Genomic DNA, 15,121 nt, shown 5'->3' with positions numbered 1-15,121 from the left:
TTTTATATAATTTGTGCAGAATTAGATCACATTTTTATAATAGTTCATAATATTATCATAACTTTATCCAAAATTATCATATAATCTTATCATAATTTTATTATAATATTATCATTAACTTATCATAACTTTATCATTAACTTATCATAAATTAATTAGATATTATAAAATTATCATAAACTTAATTATAGATTAATCAGTTACCATGCACCCCACAAATAATAAGTAATCAGCACTAAGAAAAATATATAAGTTATATTTATATGAGAATTAGAATTATAGCATTTTGTGAGTTTTACCTGTTCATTTGCTTGTCCAAAATTTGCAAAGAGGACATAATACAAATTTATATCTCATATCCATGATCATATCCATGATCATGTATAAAAATTACGCATGAAGCACACAAACTACAAATGAAGAATTGGATAACAATTCACAACTTTAATAGAAATATAGAATGCTTAAAGAAAAGGAAGCCTCCAATTATATTAAAAAATTGTCAAACGCTATCGCAAAAGCAATCAAATCTATCATCCATCCACAGCTTTCCCGCTCCACAAACGGCGCTGAAGATCGTTCTAGTATCGCCTCCACCTCGCCGTTAAAGATCGCCTCCGCTGCGCCGTTAAAGATCGCCGTCGAAGATCGCCTCCACCTCGCCATCGAAGATCGCCTCCGCTGCGCCGTTAAAGATCGCCGTTGAAGATCGCCTCCACCTCGCCGCTTAAAGATCGCCTCCACTGCGCCGTCGAAGATCGCCTCCACCTCGCTGCTGAAGACCGCCTCCACTGTACCACCAAAGGTCGTGTGCCTTTTAAAGAAACAGAAGAACTAGCAAAAGAGAAAGATAGAGTAAAGGAATAATTGGACAGGGTATTTGTATTAAATTAAAAGAGTAAAAGAATAATTAATTTCAGTTTTGAAGTAAATATATAAAACAGAGAAAAGCGTGAGTATTTTATGTAACTTTTTGATCCTGAGGTAAGTTTTACAAATATTTTAAAAATTGGAGTATTTTTTTTAAATTTCTCTAAAAGTTTCACAAAAATTCTGACCTTTCAATTTTGTCGATTTTGGTCAAAAACAAATTATTTGGTTTCAATTGTGGCCAACTCTCAATTTGATTTCAATTTGCCTATGTGGCGCCTATGTAGCGTCTATGTGGCATGTCAAATATTGAAAGGTCAGGATTTTTGTGAAACCAAATAATCTATTTTTAGCCAAAATCGACAAAATTGAAAGGTCAGAACTTTTGTGAAACCAAATAATCAGTTTTTGGCCAAAATCGACAAAATTGAAAGGTCAGGACTTTTGTGAAATTTTTATGAAAGGTTTGGCCTTTTTACAACATTAGCCCTAAAAAATAAAGACGTAAATAAACCAGTTTTAAAACATCATGTGTGTATTTTAGACAAAATCAAATGTAGAAACAAATTCTGACCATAAAATAAATATTAGAGGCATAAACAGACCTTTCTCATTATAAATCAGTTTTTTACTTTGATGATAAAATTAATTCCCCACTTGAAGTCCTTCATAAATTTTGGAAAAAAAAAAACAAAAAAAATTTCTCAGTAGGAAGTATATGTGATTCTGACAAATCAAATAGAATGAAAAACAAAATGCTCTACATAACATCTATCATCATAAATCAAAATCAAAATCATTGGTGGAACCATAATTCTCTAGGGAATTAGACTCAATAAAACGATCTCCTCGAGCTTTACCACCATGATCGTCACATTGCATATCAATCGTTGATTTTTCCTCCCCCTCCCCCTCCATCATGTTCTTCAACGCATCATAATTAATCTTACAACTCTTTTTCAAAATCGCCGTCTTCGTGTTATTACTCGCTTTATCAGAAACACCGCCTGCATCAATTTTAACAGTTTTCTTAGCACTTTTCTTCATCTTCTTGGCTTTTAAAGATTGCCGGGATCGGCTTTTATCGGTGTAATCTTGATTCATCAGCTCCCACATCATTGTTTTGAACTGCATTTGTTTCTTGTTGAGGATGTAATTGGCAATCTCTCTATCGTTGATGCCGCTGAGATCCAATTCACGGCCGCCGGAATTATTATTGTCTCTTTTCTTGTGCATTTGAAATTATTTGCAATTTCAAAAATCAGATTCAATATGCTGCAAATGATTCGATAATCCTGAGCTATTTTTTAGGTTCGCCGCCTATTTATATGATTTTAGGGTTTTATGAGGATTTTAGGTTGTCTTTGAAATTACTGTAGTGACCTTTCTTTTAAAGTGTTTGCCGCGCTGTTAATCTGTGGAACCATCTTGCGCCAGGTCAGCATATGAAGCGTTATTCAACACTACGGTGGGCTCCATCTGGCACAAAATGTGACATGTGTCTGGCATGTTAAGATCAAGCTGGCATGTTTTCATATGCTATAACTTTAAATGACATGTCATCAGAACGTTATACACAACTGGCATAGTCTTTTATGACAGGTGGTCGTAAATTAAGCTCTGTTGGTTTCAAAATATAATCAGTTGGTTTGCATGCTCCTATGACAGGTGTCATAAATTAGCATATTTTAGCAGCAATCATGCCACATAGTTGTCAAGCTGCTAATATTGTACTCCCTCCGGTACATAATATTTGTCGCATTTAAGAATTTTTTTTGATCCATAATATTTGTCACATTAGAGTTTTAAGAAATCATTAATTGCTATTTTTCCAAAATTATCCCTAACAATAAATACTTTAGAAAGTTAAAAGAACTAGTCAAATATAAAATAAGTGATAATTAATATGAACAATTTAGTAAAACTATACAAAAATCAAGACATATTTGTTATTTTCTTAATTTATGTGAAATGGGCAAATGTGACAAATATTATGGACCGGAGGGAGTAGGAGTTTTTATCCCATGCAATCGTTGTGCCATGTCATTTTTACATCAAGTCAATGAGCATTTGCGATAGGGAATTTTTTAATTATTTTTTTTTATCATTCAATTTTCCACATGCCCAACGCATAATTGGTTTGTTGTACGAATGACATAGCGCAACGGTTGTGTGCAATAATTTTTCATATTGTAGATAGGATATTTGCGACACATCATCAAAATTTGAAACGAGGCTGTCCTGTAAGCAGCTATGCTGACAAAACTTGTGCACTGAAACATGGCATAGCCATGTCATCACAATCAAACCATGCAACTGCAAGGTATGATGCCACATTTTTCATTTCAATTGTTTTCTCCGCATAATTAATTTACGAACAGCGTCATGTTATTCATATAATAAAAACCATAAAATTTTTGACATATTAAAAAATTTGATGATAAAAAAAATCAATACAACTCCATCGTAAATATTCATTAGTTTGTTGTGGATAATAACATGGCAAAACATAAACATTTTTATATAGTCGATAATTGTGAGCAACTCTATAAGAGTATGCAAAAGTTAACAAATTTGACTCAATTAGTTTGATTTTATTAGGAAAAAATGGATTTTATTTTAATATTGAGCAAAAAAATTCAATTAAATTATAACATAAAAGACCGAAATAACCAAATTAAACTAAAATATCGACTGAACTAATCGATTTAAAAAAAATTCTTAAATTTTTTAATTCAATTTGAAAAATTATAAAAAATTTACTTGGTTCAAAGTCTAACTGATTGCACACCCATAATTTGTATCACTTTGAATATGTGTACTTAAGAACAAAGGATCATTTCATCCCTAATGTTGGCACGAATTATCAAAAACATCAAAATTACAAAAAAAGTGCAAAAAAAAACCCACAAGGCAAACCGAACAAAAAACCACAAATATGGAAAACCGGATCAACCCCCCCCCCCCCCCCGGAAAAAATGAGAGTGGGTTTCATAATAAATCATAATTTACTCTAATCAATCATAATAAATTTTAATTAAATTGGAGATTTTTTTAATTTTTTTCAATTAAATATACTGTAATTTTTTTTCTTTTTTTCTTTTTTTTCTTCTCTATTTCAACTGCCACCATCTCCGACCAAAACAATCGTCAAATCGCCGCCATCTTCTCCGAATGAACATAGCTTATCTGAAGATAAGATCTATATCGGCTCGTAAATTTCGTCTTCAGTGCTCATATAAGCAGATATCATCTTCTTCGAAGATGAGATCTGCAACTCGTCTTCGAAGAAGACGAGACGAGCTCTAAATGTCAGTTGGTCTAAGTTCGATGGACATTGCCGGGATGGCGGAGATGGACGACGTCGGGATCGTCGTTGGAGTGAAGGTTGAAGAAGATAGATTTTTGGTAATGTCCAAAAAAAAAATTAGATTTTAATTTTAAAATTAAAATGATATTATCTACTTTTGTTTTCTATGCTAATTCAAAAGTGTGTTACATTATATGTGTGAGAGCGAGGAGGGGAGTATTTAAAACGTTTTATCAAGTTTTAAATAAAAGTGATATGATTTTGTTTTGATATTTTTGATATTTTGTGCCAAGATGAAGGGGTAAAATGATCCTTTGTTCGTGTACTTAAGCTAGGTTGTCCAAAATCAATTAGACAACCCAAATTGATAAATTCACTTAATTTGATTTGTTTTAAAAATATTTAAAAATAATTGATTTGCTTATAATATTAAAAAAAGAAGGAAATAAAAAAATGATTATAGTTCGATTTAAAATATATTTTTATAAAATTAATTTATTTCAATTGAAAAAAATGATAATTTAGTTACGTCATTTAAATGGAATACACATTAGTAGGACTACAAATGTACCGAGTCGAGCTGAGTTTTGAAGTGTTCATTTTTGGCTCGTTACGGTTCATCTTTGTTCGAGCTCTAAGTAAGTTGTTCATGTTTTTTCCTTAATTTAAAAATTATAGTGTTCATGTTCGGCTTGTATTCGTCCGTTTAACTGCTAAATGAACGAGCTCACTAATCAGTTCGCGAACAAGATCGTGAAAGTACTAAACCGGTTTGTTCACGTTTTTTTTTTAAATCAAAATTGCATAGTTTATTTAAAACAATACAATTTTAATGTAAAAATAATATTTTATATTTAATTTAAAAATAAACAGTTAAATCACAAACTCTTTATTGAAATTTTACACGAGCCAGTTCGTGAACTCTTTCTCGAATTCAAATACGAGTTCGTTCACAAACTTTTAATCGAGCTTGTTCACAAATTTTTAATCAAGTTGTTTATGAATATAAACGAGTAGAATAATGTTCATGTTTAACTCGTTTAACTAAATGAACATAAAATCGAATTCGAGCTCGGTTCATTTATAATATAAACAAACACGAATAGGGCGTGTATCGAGCGAAAAACCGAATTGCTCGTGAGCAGTTTGATTCATTTGGAGCCCTATTCATTACTAACCATAACACAATTAATTGTGAGAGTCTAGTCTAATGCTAGATCTCTCGGAATTTGCAGTGAAGCCTGGATAACACAATTCACCGGATTATATATGTTTTCCATTGGCATTACTAAATAATATTGCTACGTTCAAGAATGAATCTGGTCCTCAAGCATCCATAAATTATCTCAATCTTACCAATTTCCATTTCCTTGTCTGGGAGCAAACGAGTTATATTCTGCTACACCACAATTCAGATAAAATGAAGAAAATATTTCCAAATTGAGCTGCACTCATATTATATAGGTTCACGTGGCACACAATCAGCAGCCAATTGAATAATAATTTCAGACATCAGAGGCACACGAATCTCACTCTGTTCCTAAAACACCGGAATTAATTATCAGCCTTATATCACAAGTCTGATACTGACTGGTTCAAAACAAGATGATGATTTTACACTCAAAAAATTATTAATCAACTCAGTAATTCAAACTCTGCATCTTCATCATTTCTTATATTTCTTTAATTACTCACTGAATCTCCAATTCCCATGGGTCAGATCCTAGACAAATTCCATGGTCTGCTTCTTTCAAACCCTTAATTTTAAACATTATTTGCTTTTTAACTAATTTTACTCATAGATTGGCTTCTGGGTTTGTTTTAATTTTCAAGATTATGTTCTTAGATAGAATCTCTTGCTTTTAATTTTTGGGTTTGGATTAATTTTGATTGCAGGTAAGCAATGGAGGGAGAAACAGATAAGGATTATAACGGACAAGGTTTATGAACGCATTAAAAGTCAATCAGGAAATTCTAATTTGTCTTTTGAAGAACTTTACATTGCTGTGCTACTCATATACAAGTAATAACAAGTTCATTTTTGTTTATTGTTGTAATTTGTTCGAATTATATATGGGTTTCATGTTTATATAAGATGCTATTTGTGTTGCAGTGATATCAATAAGCGTTTGCCCGGTCCCCATTTCGATCCGCCTTCTAAAGATGAAGTCAGAGTCCTGATGGAGGTACTCTATATTCTTTGATTTTAACATGAAAAGCTATATAGCACGAAAGGCGAAACAAGAACATGTTACAGATTTGTAGTTTTGGAGCTGTGTAAGGGTTTTTGGAAACGAAAATGAAACGACAAAATGTAGAATTAGAGATGTTTTTGTGCAACGTAGATAAAAACCAAGGCTGTATCAAATATTGGTGTGTGCAAATTAGTATTTAGTTGGATTTGTCTTTAGATTTGATGCCTTCTATTAGTACTAGTAGCCTTTCCTATTACCGAGTTTATTGTAGCGTTATAAATTGTAATTATAATGAAATTGAACTTATCTGCCATTGCCAATTCGTTGCTTTCCACATAATTGTGCCAATTTAGCTCATCATTTAGCTGCATTAGATGGAAAAGAAAAAAAGGATTCTTTGAATCTACATAAAGGAGTAGGATGCATTGGCTATTCAGATTGCGGATATTTTATGCATGATAAGGAAGGTCATTGCTATGGACATGTTCAAACCCTGGTTTTTGTGATGATCACCAGTTTTATGACTTCGAATGTTTGTGACATGAGGGCCTAAAATAGCATGTGTGCATGATTACTTTTAGCTTCAGTGATTCATTATTTATTAGGAATTGTTTAGATAATTTTTTAGTAGCAGTTACATTCTCCTCTATAGGAAATCCAAAAGAACTAGAGTTATATAAAGAGTGAAACCCACCTTGATAACTATGTAGGAGAAATGAAGCTACTCATGGTATCTCTTGAAGGACCCATAAGTTTAGATGGAGCATATATATAGAGTGGAACTGATTGTTCAATCTATGATATTATTGACAGCTATCCTTCTACATAACACTAAAAGCATTCATGAGAAGTTAATTTCTCTTTACCAAGAACTAGGTCATACAACAATGGATCAATAAATATCTCTTCGGATCATATAAAAACATTGTACGCAGGCTAATTTCCAGCATACTAGATCTCCTTTATCAAGGTGGTCCGCGTCCACGATGGGTGCAGTCTCAAAATGATTTTTTTTTTCTACTTTAAGCTATCGCATAAAGTCTTTCTGAATCACTATGTTTGTGTCCCCCCCGACTCAACTTGGAAGTCTGGTATCTCTCTCTTATGAATCATATTAGTCAACTTCTGTATTGTATTAACAATTACCAGTAGAGGTGCCTCTTCTAACATATCAGGAAGAAAAATAAAATCTCGTGTTTCAAATCAATACCTATCCTTTTCTTTACAGGAATGTGACATCAACAGTGATGGAGAAATCAACCATGAAGAATTTGTGAAATTCGTCAAGAAGCTAACGGCAGACGCGTTTGTTGTTGTTAGTCAAGGACTGATAATCACTTTGCTTGTAGCACCCACAGTCGCAGCAGCAACAAAGAAAGCTACGGAAGGTGTTCCTGGTGTTGGAAAAGTGATACAGAAACTACCAGCTTCAATTTATGCATCTCTCGTCACTCTTGCAATAGTATGGTTCCAAACTTCTACTCAGGATAATTACTAGAAACTTCAGTTCAGTTCTTCTCTTCCACTCGGGGTCTTGCTGGCTGGAAAGTTCATTCAATTGCTTGCATGTTTGTAATCGAAAAAGGATACGAATGCTCGAACTGGTTCTGAGTATTGATCAATCTTGTTATAATTACTTGGCTTGTGATACATATACATAATATCCAGTCCCCTGATTTTATTACCCTGATCCTTCATCTTGATCTTTTAGTCCAACGAGTCGCAGTAAATTTTTCTCTAAAGTGAAATGATGCATTAATAAACTGCTGTTTTCGGAGATGTTAACGGTATCTGTTTTCGGAGATGTTAATGATAATAATCTTTTAATCAGGAATGTGCATTTGGTTCAAAACAAACCAAACTAAACTTTTGGTTGGATTTGTATCAAAGCAAAATGAAATATTTTTACTTTCAAATCCAAATTTGCCCGCTCGGTTATTTGATTTGATACAGTTTCTGCGCATCCAAATATCCAATTATCACCAGCAGGCCAAGGTTCAGTTAATAATTGAATGCTACCAAACTTTTCTCTATTTGCTAATAGATGAGAAGTCAAAATAAGCATAAATCAAGAATTTATAAGGTTAAAAAAGATGGGGTAATTCGACAACAATTACGACAAGTAAACTGGATTATAAGTAAGAACAAAATACAAAATGTTTCAACTTCTGACAAATTTTTCCAGAACTTAACAAGATGACCATTTCAAGCACACATCTTTACATTTTTTTAAATGCATTGTGGCATTTGAAGGAGGCTAAACTCAGGTACCCGGCACTTTGTGATCAGAAATGGCGGTGCTACTGCGAAGAAAGATATTAGTCGAGTTTTGAAGCAAACGAACCAAATGGTAGTCAACGAGAGTTCAGCTTCCCTAGATTGGCTTTAGCTGAATCAAGCTGCTCTGCAGAGTGTTCAAGAAATGTAAGAGATAGACAATGCTGCAGAATGAATAGATTATAGAAGATATAGTCCGTACTCTGTTCAGATGCTGTTGCCTTTCGGATAGTTGTACGAAAGAAAAGGTTCCCATTTTTTTGATAGACACCCTACGACCAGGAAGAAAATATGTCATTTCCGGTATGATAAATATTCCGCTAAAAGAAATACAGAGCAAAGGAACAGTTTGATACGGCAAATTATTAACAGATTGAGGTCCCAAAGAACAGAAGCATAGGATATTATGCCTATGTATGTGCTGCACTCGACGAGGCAGGATACGTTTCACAGCTCACATATTATCGAGAGCAAGTTTTCTAAAGCTGCTAATTACTGAAAGGCAAATATCACATTTTTAGCATTGATTCAAAAATCTAAATGACAATAGAACATACTCATTCATCAAATGACGGATTACATTACCATAAAATTAAGAGAAGGCCAAATCATTCTTAAATCCAAATTTTTGCTTTATTATCAATTGCGACCAAACTATTTAATTTTACAATTATATCACAATCTAAAAGGTTTATTGCCATTGTGTCCAAATCTTTACATTCCATTTTCTAAATCCAACCTTAGAAAATGGAAATTAGGTTAAATATAGCAGAAATCAAAAGGGTTTCCAATTCAAATCTCAAGAAAGAAATTACCCGAGAGGAAGAAAGATTATTGAGCTCTGCCAAAGCAACTTCATGGCTTCTAATCTGACACAATTAAAGAAAATCAAATTAAGAAGAAGAATATCAATTCATTAGGAGAAAGCATAAAGTTGATACCTTTTTTATGAGATCGAGTTTTGGGTCCGTAGCAGTTGAGGAAGAAGATGCTGAACTCGCCATGGAGAGACCGAAATTTTTGTTAGCTCAATTAAGATTTTCAAATTTATGTGATTTTATGTAAATACTAATTTTACCCTAAACTTTTTGCCGTTTTAGCAATTTGCACTAGAAACCATTTTTATTGAAATTAATTATATTTACTCTTGTTTTGGGGGGAAAGTTATCATGAGAAATGAGTAAGTGCATGAGATATATTTAATTTTATTTATATTGAGTATTTACATTTATTTTATTTTTTTTCTAAAATCAAAGAACAAAAACATTTATAAGAGTAAGGTTCAAAATAAGTCCGATGATCTGACAAAAAAAAATATACTGCAATCATGCAAATCTGTCTTACAACCCTTTAAAAAGATGAATTTAATAATTGCGTCAAAGTTACTACTATAAAATTTGATTATTCAAAAATCTACAACTGAAAAACTTAAAGCATCGCAAAAAATTAGGAAAACCAACAAGTTTGAATATCACAAAAAACTTAAAAACCATCTAAACAACCGAATTTATCAAGAATTAAAATAGATGATTCACCGGAATAATAAAATCTTGATCGAATTCGAAAAATAAGAATTTAGAACATACCTTATTATTAATAACTATTTCATAATTGTTAGTAATTTAATAGAAACGGGATTAATCAACATTTTTCATGCTTATTATTAATATGAAATTACCTGTTTTTACACTTGATTTTTTTTAACTTTACTCTTCATTAGGTCTCATTCAGTAATGAACAAAAATTGAAAAAGCAAAACATATTAATAATTGCATATTTCTGTACGGCCAACAGTGAAGAAATAGCGCTCGTGGCCTAATGGATAAGGCGTCTGACTTCTAATCAGACGATTGTGGGTTCGAGTCCCACCGAGCGTGTTCTTATTTTGTACCTGAAATTCTGATTCCAATTTTATCAGATCATATCATAATATTGCCATTGTTTTACGAAACTATTCCGAACTATTCCAAACCCCAGAGATCATAGTGATCAGTGCATTAACTAGATACTCCATTTTTAAATCGATTAACTTCCAAATCATGCACAATTAAACTTGTTCATAAATATCTCTTATCGATTAAAATAGCCAAATATAAGTTAATTGCATAAGTTCTTTGTTCCTTACAATTTCACTATATTACCATATAAGTTAATTTAAAATTTATATGGCTCATGAAAACAAACATATTTCTTTAGCTTTCCATGCAGATTACCTATTTAATAAATGTATTTCAAAAAATAAAAATTATTAAGACTGTTGTATACTCTGTTGAAACTCTAATGGAAATGTACAATTCCAGCTGAATCGCAAGTCGGCTAAAGTGCAAGTTCAGAGCTACATTAGCCTGCCTAGCTAATGCATACATAACAACATTGCTGAAATTGTCACACTAACTTAACACCATTCATATTTATACAACTAATGCTCGACTTGGGTTGATATCATTTATAGTTTAATTACAAGTGCATAATTTAATACTCAAAAGCTCCCCTTATACCCTCAAGGGACTCCCCCATTGAATCCCTGCAGAAAATTCCAATACATACGAGTCACTGATTTTGTATGTGAATTTGAGACTTTTCAAGATATAAAGAAATAAACAAAGAGTGAATCATTGTCAACATTTGCAGTAGATAAATTTTAATAAGAATCGGAACAAGAAATTTTAAGTCCGCCAATGTTAGAATGATTTAAACACATGCTTTAGTTATGACTTATGACTAGTTCATTCAGGCACCAATGACATAAAAGAGATAAGAAAGCATTTCAGGAAATGACATGCCGTCAACAGCTACACAATTAGCTCGTAAAGCAAAACAACAAAGCACATAAGAACCAAGAAGTCGAACCTATGTTCCTTGAAGCTAAAGCTTTCCGTCATAATTAAGACAATGAATGTAATGTAATGCTCAACCATGCTTTTCACCGTTGAAAGCGAAAACAACAGAAACACAGACACAATTTTTCCTTTGCGTCTTACAGGATCAATTATGAAAACTACCAAAGCATAACTCAGAAACCAAACACATAAGTCCTGCGCCTAATTGTTATATATATAAATTCACTCCGAGCGTCGCAAAATAGTTTAGTGCATATGAACAATTTAACATCTGTCACGCCAAATTTTACAAGCAACAATAGGCAATAATTCTGCTAAATGTGACATCTTAGGACAATAAGGAGACTTCACAATTACAGCCAAGATATGTTTGAAGTTATCTGAAGCATGAAAAAATAAGACTTCAAACTTAAACATGAGACAGCCAACAATTGTTACAAGACATTAAGATCGCACCCATTCGTGCCTCTTAAATTGGCAACTCTTTACCCCCAACCTCAATAATACATTGTCAAAAAAAGGACCAACTATAGGTAAGATGTTAGGGATAGGAAAACGGAGAAAAAGAAAGACAGCAAACTATCTATCGCTAAAAAGTTATATAACACTGAAGTAGCACGCATTAAGATACCGGTAAATGGTTTAAGAAAATGAAGGTGGAGAGAAACTTGTATGGTCACATCTCTTGAAAACCTACACAAAGTCCTACATGCTCCAAACTAAATTTATTTCTGCTATCAATCTTCTGGAGTTAGTGCAAGCTTAGCATAAGTTATTTTGTAAGAACATGAATCCACTGAAACAGAAACGATTCATGCCCAGTAGGAGTACAGCTCTACCAACTTTGAGGAAGACAAAGAACTATTAGGTGCTCATGCTTCCATTTTTTGAACTTCTTTGTTGTATTTGCTGACTAAAAACACTAAAAAGAGACCCTTTCTCTCTCTCTTTAATAATATGGTTGGGGATAAGAAACCGAGAAAGAGAAAGACAGCTAAATATCTATCAGTAGTAAAATGATGACAAACGAGAAGATCATACCATGGCGAATGCTATAAAAGGAAAATAAGATTTCTATTAAATGTTGGACTAAATTTTTCTAATAGCCTCTAAATATTGAGATCTTGCAGAATATATACACAGTATATACACGATTGAACATACATGATAACAGGCCCACGTCCTCCGTTAGCTTTCAGTATGCAGTGGCCCCGTCATTCGCCTAATTTCACTACATCGACTTTGCAGGTAAGTATGACTCATTCACTCAACAAACAACAAAAAATTTCTAAAACCAACACAATTCAACATACTAAATACATAAACATATGTGCATATATATGTATGCATGTTTCAAGATATTATTTAAAATCTACATTAAATAAAATTATCAAAATCAAGAGGTGAAGAACTTACTTATACATACAGTACTTATACTCTTGGCTTCTAGTGTGATCCTTCTCTCCCTCCTCAAGCTACAATTTAACCAAAAAACAATGTAAAAAAACTTCTAAACTAACAAAACGAATGAATTGAAAGGTAAAAAAAATATACTCCCTCCGTCCCGTTTAAGAAGTCCCATATTCCATTTTGGGATGTCCCATTTAAAAAGTCCCATTACTATTTTTAGGATGTTTTTCTATTGAATACCCTACTTTACCCTTATTTTAGTTATCTTAGAAGAGCTCTATAGAAAATTCCACTATCATTAATAGGGGCAAAACATGAAAAAACATGAAAAGACAAGAATAATTAATGTTTTCTTAATCTGTGTGTAAAGTCAAATGGGACTTCTAAAGTGGGACGGAGGGAGTAGTAATTAAAATTACATACCGGATCGCTCTCGTAAATATGCTCATAGCAAACAGGAGAAAGACAGCGTAAAGCACAATTTTCCTTTGCAGTCATTGATAATTTGCATTGCTGTCCCCATAATCCACTGTTCTAATCAGAAAAACATTACTAAATTACACAAAACACAATAAAAATTAACAATTAAGGAAAATAAAGATCAATTCAAAGTAAATTTATTTCTTTATTACCTCTCAACGTCGGCATAGCATTCGTTCTTCTTTTGCCTAATTTCATTCTCCTGCAAACAAAAATCAATGCAAAGATACGATAAATTCCAAAGCTAAAAAATCCATAATCGTTTCTGAAAAAAGAAAATATTGAGAGATTGCGAGATGAATACAGAAATTGGACGGCGAGACTTGGAGAGGACTGGAGGAGAAATTAATGTTACGATTAGCAATATTGTTAAGAGATAAAAATTTCTGGCCATTTACTATATGCTGATCGATCTAAATCACAGATTGTTTTCCAGATTCTCTATAAGAAGAAAAAACACAGTCTCTCAACTTCTTTTTTGCTTAAACTAAAATACAAAAAGGCTAGAAAGATAAGGGTAATATTCACTTACTCTCCCTGAACTTTATTTTATTTTCCACCAAAATTATTTTATTTAATTTATAACTGTAGAATCTTTTACTTTTGAGTTCTATATGGGAAAATTCTACGTTTCTTTAATTTTAATATATTTTATTCATTTAATCATTAGATGAAACTTGAAAGTGATGATTATTTATTTAATAATAATAAAAGGACAAAATAATATTTATTTTATTAAAAATTAAGTAACTGTATAAAACATTTCTTATTATATGATATAATGAAATTATTTCTAATCTATTGCAGTTGGGTTCTGATTCTGATGTTGAGCTTTTCTGTTTCCACCTCTGGCATATCTGGAAATCGAGGAATACACTAGTATTCAAGCATTTGACTACGACAGTCTCGGAGGTTATCTCTCTCAGCATCTCTGCTTGTTTGAAATATCAGGAAGTTCAGTTGCAGACGACTCCTATAGGTCCTAAGGATTGTTTGACTCAGCATATACTTTCTGATCAGAATTCCCCATATGTGTTCCCTTCTTATGCTCAGTCTACAATTATTCTTCGTTATGATGCTGTTGTGGACAAACTTCGCAAATTTGGGGTAATTGCTGTTATTGCTTATGATTATCAGCTTACTGTTGTGGGTCGCTTCTCGGCTGTTTTTCGTCATATTTGGGATCCGGGTATACTAGAACTGCTGGCCCTTAGAGAAGCGATGAACTGGGCTAATAGTAAATGCTGGAAAGATGTGGGTTTTGAAGGAGATGCTCTCCAAGTTTCTGCAACAGTCAACTCAGGCATCTGTTCAAATGTTGGTTGGCAGAACATTTGTGAAGATATATGGCATCTTCGTCAAGCTTTCAGAACTTCGACTTTCCGCTATATTCCTAGACTTCAGAATTGGGATGCTCATGATTGGGCTCAAACTGTTAAGCATTCTGTTTAAGCTTTTTGTATTTTCTTCTGTTTTTTTTCGGTTTTATGAAAAGCTTTTGACTTTTCATCTTTTGTATGTTCTTCAGTGCAATATATATCTATCTTCAGTTAAAAAAAAAATATATATATATATATATATAATGAAAAAAATCTTATTGCACATTTTAGTGTCGATATAATCGATATGGACAAAACGCTAATTTGGATAGAGAAGGAGAAGGTCAAAATAAAGACTTCAAATAAGAATGTTTAGCTGCTCTTTTTTCTTTGATTCTCAAAACTAAAACTAAACTTGAC

At 32.6% G+C, this 15,121-nt stretch overlaps 4 protein-coding genes and 1 non-coding gene across 6 annotated transcripts; 3 read left to right on the top strand and 2 right to left on the bottom strand.

Moving 5' to 3' along the window:
* Positions 1-5,660: 5,660 nt before the first annotated feature.
* LOC126673911 (uncharacterized) lies at positions 5,661-8,059 on the top strand. Its single transcript, XM_050368228.2, has 4 exons — positions 5,661-5,919; positions 6,077-6,203; positions 6,294-6,366; positions 7,604-8,059. Exons 1-4 carry the CDS (start codon positions 5,892-5,894, stop codon positions 7,871-7,873), a joined length of 498 nt encoding a protein of 165 aa, XP_050224185.1. The 5' UTR covers positions 5,661-5,891; the 3' UTR covers positions 7,874-8,059.
* A 429-nt stretch (positions 8,060-8,488) lies between these two features.
* Positions 8,489-9,784, bottom strand: LOC126673912 (uncharacterized). The gene is made up of 4 exons (XM_050368229.2): positions 9,594-9,784; positions 9,468-9,521; positions 8,855-8,924; positions 8,489-8,779 (listed from the first exon to the last, which is right to left on the bottom strand). Exons 1-4 carry the CDS (start codon positions 9,654-9,656, stop codon positions 8,730-8,732), a joined length of 237 nt encoding a protein of 78 aa, XP_050224186.1. The 5' UTR covers positions 9,657-9,784; the 3' UTR covers positions 8,489-8,729.
* A 672-nt stretch (positions 9,785-10,456) lies between these two features.
* Positions 10,457-10,529, top strand: TRNAR-UCU (transfer RNA arginine (anticodon UCU)). Its single transcript has one exon. It is a non-coding gene; the product is annotated as a tRNA-Arg (tRNA).
* Positions 10,530-10,881: 352 nt separating this feature from the next.
* LOC126673067 (uncharacterized) lies at positions 10,882-13,854 on the bottom strand. 2 transcript variants are annotated; one of them, XM_050367033.2, is made up of 6 exons: positions 13,687-13,854; positions 13,535-13,584; positions 13,326-13,431; positions 12,909-12,967; positions 12,657-12,723; positions 10,882-11,176 (listed from the first exon to the last, which is right to left on the bottom strand). In XM_050367033.2, exons 1-5 carry the CDS (start codon positions 13,774-13,776, stop codon positions 12,681-12,683), a joined length of 348 nt encoding a protein of 115 aa, XP_050222990.1. In that variant the 5' UTR covers positions 13,777-13,854; the 3' UTR covers positions 10,882-11,176; positions 12,657-12,680. The 2 variants fall into 2 exon arrangements, with proteins under 2 accessions (XP_050222990.1, XP_050222989.1); XM_050367032.2 differs by lacking the exon at positions 12,657-12,723 and having other exon boundaries at positions 13,687-13,851.
* Positions 13,855-13,996: 142 nt separating this feature from the next.
* On the top strand, positions 13,997-14,834 carry LOC126672176 (uncharacterized). The gene is made up of 2 exons (XM_050366121.1): positions 13,997-14,011; positions 14,190-14,834. The coding sequence occupies exons 1-2, from the start codon at positions 13,997-13,999 to the stop codon at positions 14,832-14,834; spliced, it is 660 nt and encodes a 219-aa protein (XP_050222078.1).
* Positions 14,835-15,121: the final 287 nt, after the last annotated feature.

Source organism: Mercurialis annua, linkage group LG3 (genome assembly GCF_937616625.2).
Source record: "Mercurialis annua linkage group LG3, ddMerAnnu1.2, whole genome shotgun sequence".
In the NCBI taxonomy this organism is placed as follows: domain Eukaryota; kingdom Viridiplantae; phylum Streptophyta; class Magnoliopsida; order Malpighiales; family Euphorbiaceae; genus Mercurialis; species Mercurialis annua.
This window is presented reverse-complemented; position numbering and strand designations above follow the sequence as displayed.